Source organism: Heteronotia binoei, chromosome 2 (genome assembly GCF_032191835.1).
Source record: "Heteronotia binoei isolate CCM8104 ecotype False Entrance Well chromosome 2, APGP_CSIRO_Hbin_v1, whole genome shotgun sequence".
Lineage (NCBI taxonomy): Eukaryota > Metazoa > Chordata > Lepidosauria > Squamata > Gekkonidae > Heteronotia > Heteronotia binoei.
The window spans coordinates 34,113,741-34,128,807 of record NC_083224.1 but is presented as its reverse complement, the minus strand read 5'-3'; the positions used below and the strand labels follow the sequence as shown (position 1 = coordinate 34,128,807).

At 45.0% G+C, this 15,067-nt stretch overlaps 1 protein-coding gene across 2 annotated transcripts; it reads left to right on the top strand.

Moving 5' to 3' along the window:
- Positions 1–7,848: 7,848 nt before the first annotated feature.
- PFDN4 (prefoldin subunit 4) lies at positions 7,849–14,969 on the top strand. Of its 2 annotated transcripts, none has more exons than XM_060230772.1 (4): positions 7,849–8,149; positions 11,529–11,636; positions 12,848–12,988; positions 14,630–14,969. In XM_060230772.1, the coding sequence occupies exons 1-4, from the start codon at positions 8,126–8,128 to the stop codon at positions 14,759–14,761; spliced, it is 405 nt and encodes a 134-aa protein (XP_060086755.1). In that variant the 5' UTR covers positions 7,849–8,125; the 3' UTR covers positions 14,762–14,969. The 2 variants fall into 2 exon arrangements, with proteins under 2 accessions (XP_060086755.1, XP_060086756.1); XM_060230773.1 differs by lacking the exon at positions 7,849–8,149 and adding an exon at positions 10,633–10,654.
- Positions 14,970–15,067: the final 98 nt, after the last annotated feature.

Here is a 15,067-nt window from a genome sequence, read left to right as displayed (position 1 = left end):
AGATCTGCTCCCCTGGAGAAAATGGATGCTTTGCAGGCTCAACTCTGTGTCATTATACCCTGCTGGAATTGCTTCCCTCCTGCTTTGGTCCATGCTGTGATTTTAGACCACTCACAGACTTTCAGCCTAACCTACCTCACTGGGTTATTGTACAGATCAAAAATGGGAGAAGAGAATTATGTGAGCTGCTTTGGTCCACATTGTGGAGAAAGACTGGCCTTTTCCTAGGCAGAGCCTGCAGGGAGAGGGGAGGAGATGGAAAGCTGAAGTCAGATCAATTCCCCTAGAAAAATGTCTGCCTTGGGTGGATGGGAAGACACCAAGGTTGGGAGAGCACTCGCCCAGAGCCTCTTTCTAGAGCCTGTTGTATTTTCCACCACAGCGGGCCTTATTCATAGTCTCTAAGAATTTCCCAATCCAGCATTGGAAACCCTAGATCCAATACAGCAGAAGCTACCTCTCAGTAACACACAGGATTGTGCTGCACTTACAACTTGAAGCTATTGTGGGTCTACTGTGGCTTTATAAGGTGGTATTTTGCTCAATGAGTTTTAATTGTACATTTTTCTTTTTTTTGCTGTTTGATATGAAATTCCTTAAGTGTATAGCAGTTGAGTCAAAAGGGTGAGGAGGATACAAATGGAATTGAAGGGAGGGAGCTATTTAATAAACAAAGTATATTGCATCGTTTCTTTTACTAGCTGATGGTAAATAGGATATTATCATCTATGTGATGCAAGAAACCTTTGAGGATAGGGTTCCCTAATTATACCTGTTTCATGGAGGAATTTAAACACTGAGAATGACAAGTAAAAGCAGGGTTGCCTCATGCTCTGTTGATGCACAAAATTAATTTTGCTGCTACCTTAGCCAAGAGCTCCTGGAATTCTTCCCCACCCCTCCAACAGCTGGCCATACTTCTTATTTGGCTTGGCTGGCTCTCTATTTTAAAAAAAATAGTGAATGGCTTATAAACTTCTGGCACACAGTTTGGCTTTATATCACCAGCTGGATACCTGAGAATCCAAGAAATGCTGGGCTTTGTAAACAATAAGGAAAAGCCAGGGGGCAAACTCTTTCATCCCCTTTGCAAAGCCTCACTGCAGAGGTGGCCAAAATGCTGCTCGGGATTCATATGTGGCTCTTTCACACATATTGTGTGGCTCTTGAAGCCCCCACCACCCTGCTGGCTGGTTTGGAGATGGCATTTGTCTCTTTAAATCACTTCTTAGCCACTTTGGTGTTGTGGTTAAGTGTGCAGACTCTTATCTGGGAGAACCGGGTTTGATTCCCCACTCCTCCACTTGCACCTGCTGGAATGGCCTTGGGTTAGCCATAGCTCTCACAGAGTTGTCCGTGAAAGGGCAGCTGCTGTGAGAGCCCTCTCAGCCCCACCCACCTCACAGGGTGTCTGTTGTGGGGGGAGAAGATATAGGAGATTGTAAGCCGCTCTGAGTTTCTGATTCAGAGAGAAGGGTGGGGTATAAATCTGCAATTCTTCTTCTTCTCCAAGCCAGCCAGCAGCTTGGAGAATGCATTTAAAGTTAAAGTTGCTTTCTTTCCACGTCTCCCTCCCTCTCCTCCCTCCCCCTTCTATTTGCCTCCCTCCCTGTCTTGTAGCTTTTAAACACCTGACCCTCATGTCTTGTGGCTCTGGAAAATCTGACATTTCTTCTATGTGGCTCTTATGTTAAAGCAAGTTTGGCAACCCCTGCCTTATTGGTGGTGGTGGTTGTTCAGTCACACAGTCGAGTCTGACCCTTTGTGACCTCATTGGTAGAAGACATATGAAAACAAGCCAAATGAATTGAAAGAAAGCTATAATGGCAATGAAAAGAGCATGGGATCTTCTCTTTGAAGGTTCTGCCTTATAACCCTCTCAACATGCCAATTCCTGAAGAGGGCTTGAGGGAGGGTAAGAACTGGAATGGGCTCTGGTGTCAAAGATTCATTTTGGTTTTATTGTTCTATGGCTTTCTGCTTTCTTAGGATGAAGTGTATTGCATAAGAAGAGTCCTGCAACCAAACGATGAAAAAGCTTCCAAAGAGAGCTTTTGGATGGTACGAGGACTGTTTTTCTCACATTTTCCAGAAGACCAGCATGGTACAGAGAACAAACTGTCAGTCTGGGGAAACCTGAATTGGATGCTTGCTAACGGGGTGATTTTGGGCCAGTTTCCTTGTCTCTGGTTTGCTGGAGATTCACATCTTCAGAATTTAAGATTATAAAACAATGAGATACAGCACCAACACAAAGAAGGCACATATTTTATTACGAAATATATTTAAGCCTGCTATTCTTGTACATTTATTTATTTGTAGGTAGTAAATCCCAGGAAGAGGCTGTGGTTACAGTTTGTGTAGTGTAGTGGGTAAGTGCAGTGAACTCTAATCTGGAGAACTGGGTTTGCTTCTCTACTCCTCCTCATGAAGCCTGCTGGGTGACTTTGGGCCAGTCACAATTCTCCCAGGACTCTCAGCCCCACTTTACAAGGTGCCTGTTGTGGGGAGGAGAAGGGAAGGCAATTGTAAGCCACTTTGAGACTCCTTAAGGTAGAGAAAAGTGGGTAGTAGAAACCTCTTCTTCTTCAACCTCTACTTTGCATGCAAAATGCCCTAGGTTCAATCTCTGACATCTCTAGTTTTCTTTAAAAAAATCAGGTACTAGTAGTAGTTGATGTGAAAGACCTCCACCAGAAACTCTGGAGAGCAATTGCCAGCCAGAACAGACAAGATTTACCTTGATTGGCAAGGCTCTGACTCAGGTGAGGAAGCTTTCTGTATTCTCCATTAGGAATTCCAAAGTCCTGAGGGAAAATTTGTACTGAACAGTACCAAAAATGATTAACACAACTTTTCCAATACCTTCTCACTTGGATCCACCCAGAGAGATCACTCCAAAGGTGAACAAGTTTCTTATAGTTTTGTAGCTGAAGGGGAAATTCGCAGGGACCATCTGTCATACAGGATGATGCCATTGTCAGTAATGCTAAAATGATCTCCTCTGTATAACAGTGCATGAACTTTCTTCTCCTTTCCATCAGATAATCTACTTTCACCAGTATAAGGCGGTTTCCTGTGTTTGTGTAAACAACTAAATTTATTGGGGCTTTCTTCCAAAGGCATCTGCACAGGATGAGGTGGTATGCTGCCCTCCCCCTTTAATTTCAAACCACTGTGCGCATCAACAATTCTGAAGCTAAATCCAGCGAAGACAGAGGTCCTTTGCTTGGGTCGTCGGGGTCTGGGGAGGTCCGGGGAGGGAAATCCCCCTACCAGCTTTTGAAGGTGCCTGGGGGTACTATTGGAGTCCTCCTTAACGATGGAGGCTCAGATAGCAGCCACTGCCAAGTCCGCATTTTTTCATCTTAGGCGGGCAAGGCAGTTGGCCCCCTTCCTGGAGCGCGACAATCTAGCAACAGTGATCCATGCCACGGTCACCTCGAGGTTGGACTATTGCAATGCTCTCTACATGGGGCTCCCTTTGTGCCGAACCCGAAAGCTGCAGCTAGTGCAGAATGCCGCGGCCCGGCTGCTGTTAGGACTCCCAAGAAGGGAGCACATCCGGCCAGGGCTCCGGGACCTGCACTTACAGTGCAGGTACAAGGTGCTGGTTATCACCTTTAAAGCCCTATATGGCCTAGGACCTGCCTACCTAAAGGACTGTCTCTCCCCACATGTTCCCCAGAGAGTACTGAGATCGGGGACTCAAAATCTCCTAGTTATCCCCGGGCCAAAAGAAGCCCGCTTAAAATCTACCAGGGACTGGGCCTTTTCTGTTACGGCCCCTTCCTGGTGGAACCAGCTGCCAGAAGAGGCGAGGGCCTTGCGGGACCTTGCCCAGTTCCGCAGGGCCTGTAAGACAACCCTCTTCCGGCTGGCCTATGACTAGCTGGTACAAGAAATCAAGTGTAGTTATACTAGATGTCTGCTGTCCCTAATGTTTTAAATGTTTTAAATGTCTTAAAATTTTAAATGTATTAATTATTTTAACTGTTTTTATGCTTAAATTCTATTTATGTGAAATTTTGTGTTGTGAGCCACCCTGAGCCACTTGTTGGGAAGGGCGGGATATAAATCATAAAATAAATAAATAAATAACCAATTCATCCCTATGAACACAAGATTTCTACATAACCATTACGATATTTACGCAAAAAAGGAAGATGATCCTGAATGTAAGCTGACTTTCCTGTTCATGCAGGCAACTTGCTATTTATTTATTGATCATATGGCTGAGTTACACACAGGAAGCATATACTAATATGAAATACATAACTGTCAGGGGAAATCTTAGGCTCAGGTAGTGTCTGAGTCCCTAGTAATAGAATCACAGAGTTGGAAGGGGCCATACAGGCCATCTAGTGAAATCCCCTGTTCAATGCAGGATCAGCCTAGAGCAGGGGCGGCCAAACTGCAGCTTGGGAGTCACATGTGGCTCTTCCACACACATATTCCGTGGCTCTCGAAGTCTCCACTGCCCCATTGGCCGACTTGGAGAAGGCATTTCTCTCTTTAAATCACTTCTCAAGCCAGCCAGCAGTTTGGAGAATGCATTTAAGTTAAAGTTGCTTTCTTTCCATCTCTCCTTCCCTCCATTTGCCTGTCTGCTTTGCAGCTCTCAAACATCTGATGTTCATGCCTTGTGGCTCTCAACCTTCTGATGTTTATTCTATGTGGCTCTTACATTAAGCAAGTCTGGCCACCCCTGAAGCATCTCTGACAAGTGTTTGTCCAGCTGCTGCTTAAAGACTATCAGTGAGGGGGAGTTCACCACCTCCCTAGGCAGCTTTGCCTGTAGTTAATGTAGTATCTATGAGGACAAGGAGTACCAGAATATTGGCATCTCTTAAAGTGCTGGTCTGTATATTGATAGTAGATTAGTGAGACTCTAGCCATGTACTATGTCAGGGATACCTCAGGAGCCGGGTAATCTATGTTTAGGCTTAGAGAGCTAGTATTCCTGCACTTGGAAAAAATATAAACTGTTTTCTAGGATAGAGTGCACTGACAAATCCACTCTTGCTTGGAAAAATGCAGCACTTGCCTGAATTGCAAAGCCTTGTGGGGTGCCAAGGAACCATAGAATAGAGGCCAGATCCAGTGCTAATTCAAAAATGGCTGACAGAGAACACGACCTGGTCTCATTTTCTAACAAATCCCCTGACAGTAACCCAGTTGATACAATGGGTATGCAGACCACCTGGGCAAACTCCCAAAATAGTAATATCCAGGGGTGGAATTCTAGCAGGAGCTCCAGATGTAGTCAATCCTCCAAGAGCTTACAAAAAAGAGCCTTGTAAGCTCTTGTAGGATTGTCTACATCAGAGGTGTGTGGCCTAATATGCAAAGGAGCTCCTGCTAGAATTCCATCCCTGGTAATATCTAAATATTCAATCCACTCAGTTGCAGCTGGGGAGAGCTTAAAGAGCTCCATCGCATCTCCCTGGAAAACACAATGCTCACATTCCTGTAACAGATGGAAAATACTTTGGCGAGCTTCACCATGATCGCATTTGGGTCCAGATATTTTGCTCTGTTTAAACAACAGGTCTGCACAACTGCCAAAGCCTGTTCATATTCTGTTAGCCGCCTTCTGTACTTTATGTGGCAAATCAAATCCTGCAGGCTTCTTGCTGGTGTTTATCAGGTTATGGATATCAGGTGGAACTGATTGCATCTGTTTGTAACCACTTCTAGATCAACATTTTGTGATCACAGGATCTGTGCGGATCTTATTGCTGGGTGCTGGGACTTTAGCCTGGATAGGCCTGCATTAGCTATGCCCATGTGGATAGGCAACTCTCTGTTTTCAGTTATCTTTCTATATTCACACAGAAGAGCTTCTTGTCTTCAGGGGACAAGATGCAGGGGAGTGATGTGGTACAAAATGGGTAGCCAATAAGTTGGAGTGGTGGTTCTGCTGATGGTTCCGGGGCCGGCTCTAGGGCACATCAAGGGGAGGGACGGTGCCTCAGTGGTAGAGCATCTGCTTGGTAAGCAGAAGGTCCCAGGTTCAATCCCTGGCATCTCCAAAAAGGGTCCAGGCAAGTAGGCGTGAAAATCCTCAGCTTGAGACCCGGGAGAGCCACTGCCAGTCTGAGAAGACAATACTGACTTTGAGGGACCATGGGTCTGATTCCGTATAAGGCAGTTTCATATGTCCATAAGTTTGTGGATATGTGAGCCGTTGAGCTACACTGAAGCACCGTATTCTGCAGTAGTATACACCAACCCCAAAGTTGAGCATCTAGCAAATGCACCCCAAGTCGTACCGCGTAATTTCTGGAGAATGTTGTTTCATGTGAGTATTTTTGCTGCTACATTGATAAAATGGTGTTTCTAACTCAAGGCCCTGTTCAGGGTAATGCCAAGGTACTTAGGTGTATGGTTGTGTCGGGTGCCACTAAGGTAGACATTCAGTTCACAGTTGGCAAGATTGTTATTGAGATGGAGACATGAGCATTCTGTTTTTGGTAGTAGTCAGCCAAAATTTCAAGGGCCCTAGCAGGTATTTCCCCAGTCCTTTCAACTGGCGTGTGCCTTACAGCAATTGCCATTTCATCAGAATAAACAAAGTTCCTGGATATCATCTCAGGAACATCAGACTGAAAAGAACTGGAGCAAGGACCAAGCCGTGGGGTAAACTGTTATTCAGTTTCTTCTACTTGCTGACTGACTGACCCATAATTCCTTGGAAAGTTCTATCGCTCAACATGTGAATATAAGTCACCTCCCTTTTTTTCTTGACTGCACTCTATGGAAAAACCTTGTTGTCCTATTAGGCAAATTGGTAATCTATTTTGCCTGGTATTCTCTAGAAGCAGCTTATCCAGCTCTCCGGATTAAATCTTTCCCGTGTCTGCAACTAGGGGTGGAATAGCCATTTAACCTGCAGGAACGTTCATGGTAGGTTGCTGTCCTAAACAGCTGCTGGCAGCCTCATGGCAGCATGAGCCAGTGGTACAGGAAATTATGATGGGTGCCAGTTTCTGAGAGTCAAAAGTGTTAGTGCTGTGACCAGGTGTGAGCAGTGTGCTCTCTATAATGCTGGCTCGCAGTGCTACAGCAAGCTGCTCCATTTGGCTTGCCTGTGCTGTCAAAAAGAAACCTTTTTAATCGACAAAGGTGAGGAACAATGTTTGGGCACTCTACATGCAACCATATTGCTCTGCTACAGTGTGGTGTAGTGGTTAGAGTATTAGACTAGGATCTGGGACACCCAAATTCAGATCCCCAATAGGGCTGCCTGCTCTGAGTTGGGAAATTCCTCGAGATTTGGGAGGGGGAGTCTTGGCGAAAGCAGGGTTTGGTGAAGAAAGGGACCTCAGAAGGGTGTAATATCATGGAGTTCATCCTCCAAAGCATGCATTTTCTTCAGGGGAACTGGTCTCTGTAGTTTGGGGATCTGCTGCAGTTCCAGGAGATCTCCAGGCCCCATCTCAAAGTCGCCCACCCTGCCACAGAACTGGTCTTGGGGCTGTCACTCTCTCTTAGCCTGCCCTAACCCTGCCCTTGTAGGGTTGTGAGGATAAAATGCAGGCAAGGAGAAGAACTTTATTCTGCTGCTTCAGACCAACACAGCTACCCACCTGGATCAATGTTGTAAGCTACTTCAGATCCCTATTAGGGAAAAAAAATAAGGCATAAATATCTAAATAAGTGAATACTATTATTGTTCCCCGCCACGTAGTTCACCTAAACAAACAAAAATGCTCCGCTGAGTTTATGCATATAGCATATATCTGCAGGTGTAAATTACTGTCCAGATGTCAAAACTAGTACGGTAATTTGTAATGACTCTCTTTGGCCAGGCTCACCCCGCCGCCTACTGCTCGCGGACATGCACTGCAGCACCAACCAAGCCTTCCCTGTTAGGTCCTCCTTCCTTCCTTCAACTAAGGACCATACCAACCTCCGCTGACAGAAGGGGGGGGGAGTCGGGGAGCAATTTATTTTATTAGAACTGCTTCTCCCTCCCTTCAAGCTCCTTTTTTATCCTCGGAATCTTCAAAGGACTAGAAATAGATATAGAGAGGAAGGAAGGAAAAGTCCCCAGAAAGGACTCAGGTTAGGCGAGCGACTACCTCCCCGTCGAGGAGGGGGAAATAGTGCAGTCGTTAAGATGGCGGCTACCATGAAGAAAGCGGTAAGAGGCCGAAGCCGGGGATAGAAGGAGGGGAGGGAGCGGTTTTGGGGGCGTCGTTTTCTTTCTGGGAGAAAAAAAAGGGTGTGTGTTTGCAGGAAAGGTGGTCCCTGCTGAGGCTGGGGTGGCTTTGGTTCTTTGTGGCCTGAAGGCATACGATACAGCAACCTCGCTAGACCCTAGCAAGTGGGCAGCCGTGTTGGTCCGAAACAGTAGAACAATGCAGGAGTTCGGTAGCACCTTTAAGACCAACAAAGTATTATTCAGAATGTAAGCTTTCGTATGCATGCATCTTCAGACAAAGGAATAGTGGACAATGAACAGAGTTACAGATAGCTGGTGTAAGTGCTCACTGTACACCATTCCTTCGTCTGATGAAGTATGCATGCATACGAAAGCTTACATTCTGAATAAAACGTAGATCCAGGTGGGCAGCTGTGTTGGTCTGAAGCAGTAGAACAATGCAGGAGTCCAGTAGCACCTTTAAGACCAACAAACTTTTATTCAGAACGTAAACTTTCGGGTGCATGCACACTTCAGACGAGGAATGAGGTACAGTAAGCAGAGCTATATATATCTCTGCTTTGTTGTTCAGTCGCACACTCTGCTTACTGTATCTCATTCCTCGTTTGAAGCAGTGTGTGCACACAAAAGCTTACATTCTGAATAAAAGTTCGTTGGTCTTAAAGATGCTACTGGACTCCTGTATTGTTATTCTGAATAAAACTTTGTTGGTCTTAAAAGGCAGGACCGGATCTACATTTTTTTTTAGGGGGGGAATTAAAAAATGATGCCCCCTTATGGGCCCATTCTATCTTATAGCCCCATAGAATAGAATGGACTCCATACCCAATTTGGCACACACCCCCTCTGTCGGGGCCGGGCCAAGCACCCCCCTCTGCCCCCTCCTAGATCTGGCCCTGCTTAAAGGTGCAACTTGACTCCTACTCTCTAGATCCTAGTAGGGTAGGAGATGGGCGGTGCTTGGTGGCAGGAAAGAAGAAAAAGAAGAATTGCAGATTTATACCCCGCCCTTCTCAGAGCGGCTTACAATCTCCTTTATCTTCTCCCCCCACAACAGACACCCTGTGAGGTGGGTGGGGCTGAGAGGGCTCTCACAGCAGCTGCCCTTTCAAGGACAACTCCTACAAGAGCTATGGTTAACCCAAGGCCATTTCAGCAGCTGCATGTGGAGGAATGGGGAATCAAGCCTGGTTCTCCCAGATAAGAGTCCACGCACTTAACCACTACACCAAACTGGCCCTTCCTTTGGAAGCCGTGGGGGGGAAAGGATTTTTTTTTTTTGCGGTCTTGTTAAGTCAGTGCATTCTTTATTTCCGTAGGGATGCAGTGCCCAGTTGTGTAAACAAACGCTACTTGTCCATGTGAACGTCTGAAGTCAGCTTGCACCAGGATCCGTCCAGCTCAGTTATAGTTTATTTGGTGGGCTGCAGCTGGCCAGGCATCTCAGGCAGATAGAGGGAGAAAAAGCTTTGCTAGCACTTGCTGCTTGAGTTCCTTTAAGTAGGGATTAAAACGTGGGACCTTTTGCAGGCTTAGCATATGTGCTACTTTGTACCTTCCTTAGTGCGGGCCTTTCTGTTTGGCATATAAGGTGCTTTACAAATGTATATCAGCAGGGCTTTTTTGTAAACCCGCCCCCCCCCAAACCCGCAGGAATTCATTTGCCTATTAGGCTACACCCCCTGACATCACCATTGTTCCACATGGGACTTTTTGTAGAAAAAGCCTAGCAGGAACTCATTTGCATATTAGGCCATACCCCCAGATATCAAGCCAACTGGAACGGCGTTCCTGCTCAAAAAAAGCCCTGTGTACCAGTGAGGTTTACTTCCAAAGAAATATGCATAAGATTGTATGATGTATGAAGCAGGAACAGGCACTGAAAGTATGGAACTAATGACAATTCCAGAGGGAGAAAAACCATTTTTCCTGCAGGGGTCTATGCATTTGTTTATGAATTTCTTGCATTTCTACGCAGTGCGGGAACTCATAGTGGCTTACAATACCATTCTCCCCTCCACTACTTTACCTTCACAACACTCCTGTGAGGTAGGTCAAGCTGAGAGGTCATGACTAGCCCAAGCAAGCTTTCACAGCAGGGTGAGGATTCAAACTTGGTTTTCCCAGATCTTAGTCCAAAACTCCGACTTGACACTGATCCTTACAGTTGAGTTGGAAATCCTTATTTCAGGTAGTCAGAGCTGTAAATGTTGGTTTTATGGCATTTAATATTACCTGTTTATTACATACACTAGCTCTTGGTGCCTTTGTGATCTCAGATGTTTCCTAGAGTTACTCTTTGTTTATGCAATAGCCCTGAGTAGTTTTCCTGAGGCTGTCTTCATGCTCTTGGGTTGCATTACTTCTGGCTATGATCCTGTCCATACTGACTTTATGGTAACTTGCTGCTTTGAGACATTTTGGACAATTATGCTGGTGAAATGTTGAAATGCTGACCAGTTGCTCTGAAGACTGCATTTAATGGTGAGCCCCACTTACTCTAATTCAGCAGAGAAAACCAATAGCAGTTCCCAAGGAATTTATCTTTTGAGGGGTGGGATGGTGTAGTGACAAGTGTTGGCCCAGCCGGGGAGACCCAGGTTCAGATCCCCACCCTGCCATGCAAGCTTACTGGATGACATTTGGCCTAACCTCCTTCACAGTGTTGTTGTGAGAATAGTCATGGAGTGTTGGAAAGGATGTTGAAGGTCATCTATTGGAATCCCTGCCTCAGTGCAGGAATATGCAGGCTTAGTACCCTTGATTGATGGCTATCCACCCTCTGCTTAAATGAAGGAGAGTTTACAGCTTCCTGAGGCAGTCTGTTCCACTGTTGAATGGCTTTCACCGTTAAGATGTTTCTCCTAATATTTAGTCAAAATCTCCTTCCTTGTGATTTCCATTCATTGTTTCTAGTCCAGCCCTAGGATGAGTCTGTTCTATGTTCTAGAGAGCCAGTTAAGTGTGCAGACTCTTATCTGGGAGAACCGGGTTTGATTCCCTAGTCCTCCACTTGCACTTGCTGGAATGGCCTTGGGGGTCAGCCATAGCTCTGGCAGAGGTTGTCCTTGAAAGAGCAGCTGCTGTGAGAGTCCTCTCAGCCCCACCCTCCTCACAGGGTATCTGTTGTGGGGGAGGAAGATAAAGGAGACTGTGAGCCACTCTGAGATTTGGAGTGGAGGGTGGGATATAAATCCAATATCATCATCATCATCCTTCAAATAATGGCAATTGTGTCTCCCTCGAGCCTTCATTTCTAAAATGAGGCAAGTAGATTGTGTACTCAGCTGTGACTTTCTTGGAAGGATGGGGGCTAAAAATATAAGCCTCCTGAGCTTTCGCTGTTTCCCTTGTTCAGGCGGCAGAAGATGTCAACGTCACGTTTGAAGATCAACAGAAAATCAACAAGTTTGCAAGAAACACCAGCAGAATTACAGAACTGAAAGAAGAAATTGAAGATAAAAAGGTACCCTTGCTAGAAGGCCTCTGAGTCAACTTTCTGGTCAGTGGCCGTGCAGGATGAACAGAATTACTCCCTTTCTAAGCCCATTGACTTCTTAGCATATTTATTAGGAAAAGGACAATCTTGCCTCTCAGTCATTGTGCTAATGGATCATTCATTAGCACTTAGTGTGTAGCCCACAGTTGGTGCTCAGTATGACTGGGCTTTCATGCCCTGACCTGGATAGTCCAGGAAAACCTAATCTTGTCAGCTAAGCAGAGCTGACCCTGGCAAGTACTTGGATGGGAGACCTCCAAAGAATACCAGAGTGGAGGCAGAGGCAGGTTGTCAAGCCACTTTTCTGAATGTCCTTGATGCCCAAGTAGGAGTCACCAGAGGTCACCATGACTTCCAGCTCTATGGGCATGTGTATGCACGTACACACACATGCAACCCCCCCGCCCCCGGGTTTCCATGTTACTTTGACATGATTAGTGGCCATATTCCTGGACTTGGACTAACACAAGAAAGAGAGGAGGTCACTCTATGTCTTCTCGCAGCTATAGTTCACTGTTTGTTATTATCTGTTGTGCCATTTATTGTCAATAAAGAAATATTATTATCTGTTGTGCCATTTATTGTCAATAAAGAAAGCAGTCAAGCAATTGTTTTATTGCTTGATGGGTTTTATGTTAGCTGCCCTGAGCACACTCGTGGGATAGGGTGGGGTAATAATAATTAATAATAATGATAAATATAGTTTAGCCTTCTTGAAAACTTGAATAATGCTGGCATGGGAAGGAGTCTGATCTTAGAAGCTGGACAGGATCAGCTGTGGTTAATATTTGGATGGGAAACCACCGAAGACCAGGGTAGCTACGCGGAGGCAGCCAATGGAAAACCTCTGTTTGTCTCTTGCTTTAAAAACCTATGGGGTTGCTATAAATTGACCTTGACTTGACGGTGCTTTCTACCACCATTTTATTCTCAGTTCCCTTTTCAGTTGTTCCTACTATGGAATATTATCTTTTTGTGTGTGTGCTTTTGCCACACAGGTGTTGATGTTTTCAGTGAACTTTGCACTGTGACCCTTTGCTGTGTAACCCCATGCAATTTGGAACAGTTTCTATAGGTGTGGTTACCCCTTTATGGGGGAGAGGGGTTGCTTCTTTATATAATATGTTGCCCTTTAGTCATATCAGATGGGGAAAGAGTGACTGATCTTTTGACCATAGAAACAACTTCAGAACCTGGAGGATGCCTGCGATGATGTCATGATGCTAGATGATGATTCGCTGCTGATACCCTATCAAATTGGAGACGTCTTCATTAGCCATCCTCAAGATGAAACGCAAGAAATGTTGGAGGAAGCAAAGGTTAGCGACTGCGTATGGGTGCATTCATACATTGTGACCCTTTTTCTTTTATGACACAATCAGCCATTTGTTTTGCCTTGTCCTCTTTCTGTTTTCTGAATTATCCTGTTAATATTGCAAGGATCCTGGATGACAGAATTATAGCAAAGTTCCTCATAAGACACTTAAAAATGGGGAGTAGCACCTTAGCTGGGCTTTTTTTGTAGCAGGAACTCCTTTGTATATTAGGTCACACCCCCTGATGTAGCCAATCCTCCAAGAGCTTACAGTAGGCCCTGTAAGAAGAGCTCTATAACCTCTTGGATAATTGACTACATCAGAGGGGTGTAGCCTAATGTGTAAAGAAGTTCCTGCTACAAAAAAGCCTTGCACCTTAGCATGGAACTTGGGTGCTGAACTCTGCAAAGATTGCCACTTTCAAGTGGTCAAGAGTCTCGGCACATGATGGTTTCTTGTAATCTGAGCATATAAAAGCTTCCTTTCCTTTTCCTTCCCAATGAATAATGCACTTTCAGTCTGCTTTAAGTGCGCATTAGTGATCATATGCAAGTGGAATTTGCCATTTCATATAGAAAAATCTAGTTGCAAAGTGAAGAAGAAGATATTGGATTTATATCCCGCCCTCCACTCCGAAGAGTCTCAGAGTGGCTCACAATCTCCTTTACCTTCCTCCCCCACAACAGACACCCTGTGAGGTGGGTGGGGCTGGAGAGGGCTCTCCCAGCAGCTGCCCTTTCAAGGACAACCTCTGCCAGAGCTATGGCTGACCCAAGGCCATTCCAGCAGGTGCAAGTGGAGGAGTGGGGAATCAAACCCGGTTCTTCCAGATAAGAGTCCGCACACTTAACCACTACACCAAACTGGCTCTCTGAGGATTGAAAGTGCATTAGTCACTGTCTGTGAAAGCACCTGAAAATGTTTTTAAAGGCTATTTAGAGCAGGGCTGTCAAACTCATTCGTTTTGAGGGCCAGATTTTATATAAATGAGACCTTGTTGGGCCGGACCATGTCGGCCTGGGTCATGTGTGTACCTATTTAAGATTCGGAACTAGAGATATAAGATGTATAAAGAACACAGACAAACACAAATATATATATTTTTAAAAATGCTTAAAATGTTAGCATTCATTGGTCTTAAAGATCCTTTCTTTGTATTTCTCCCATGGGATTTATGGTACTGGGCAAAGGAAGCTCTGGCTCTTTCCTTCCTTCCCCAGGGACTTGGCAGGGTGGAGCATCTGCCAATAAAAGGAAGAGAGGCTTGGCTCAGTAGCTCTGCTGTGCCATTGGGAGAGCCTGGCAAAGCAAGCTATTCCTCCCCCCTTCCTCCCCAAGGGAGGAGCCTCAGCTAATGGAGAAAATAGAGGTTTTGCTCTGTAGCTCCTGTGCAAGCCTTGCAAAGCAAGCTGTTATGCAGAAGGAAGCAAGAGAGAGGGAGTAGGAAGCAGATGACAGCCAGTTGCTCAGGGGCCTGATAGGAGCCCTCCGGGGGCCTGATTTGGCCCCTGAACTGCATATTTGACACCCCTGATTTAGAGTGTTGTTTACAATGTTTGGTTCAGTAAAATAACCGCTGTATGCTGAGTGTGATATCAGCATGTTTGATTCTGATTATTAACTAACTTTTTTTTTCTTTTTCAGAAAAACTTGCAGGAAGAGATTGGAGCTTTGGAGTCACGCGTAGAATCCATACAGCGAGTATTATCAGACCTCAAAGTCCAGCTCTATGCAAAGTTTGGCAACAATATAAACCTTGAGGCAGAAGATAATTAAACACCCTAGAAATAGTATTGGGTTTCTTTTCTTTTGTACTAATTGTTCCCCTGTTACAATAATGTTTTAAGAGGTTCCACCTATTTTTTTAAAAAGAAAATTACATTTGGTTGACTGTTCCATGTAGTAAATGAACAGATCTTGTTTTGCATACCTATAATTATTTATGTTAAGACAATAAATTCAAATACCACTGGTGCATCATCAAGGTTGGGTGCTTAAAAGTTTATTGAAATCATAATCATCAGACATCTTATGCCTGTTGTCTTAAGGCGTGGCTTAAAATTAGCTTGTGGAGTAAAAACA

What these genes read in the sequence shown, in the direction of transcription:
- PFDN4 (XM_060230772.1), top strand. Translation starts at nt 8,126, where the DNA reads ATGGCGGCTACCATGAAGAAAGCG. An exon ending in AAGAAATTGAAGATAAAAAG is followed by an intron (nt 11,637 to 12,847) that starts GTACCCTTGCTA and finishes TTTTGACCATAG; the next exon opens with AAACAACTTCAGAACCTGGA. An exon ending in AAATGTTGGAGGAAGCAAAG is followed by an intron (nt 12,989 to 14,629) that starts GTTAGCGACTGC and finishes TTTCTTTTTCAG; the next exon opens with AAAAACTTGCAGGAAGAGAT.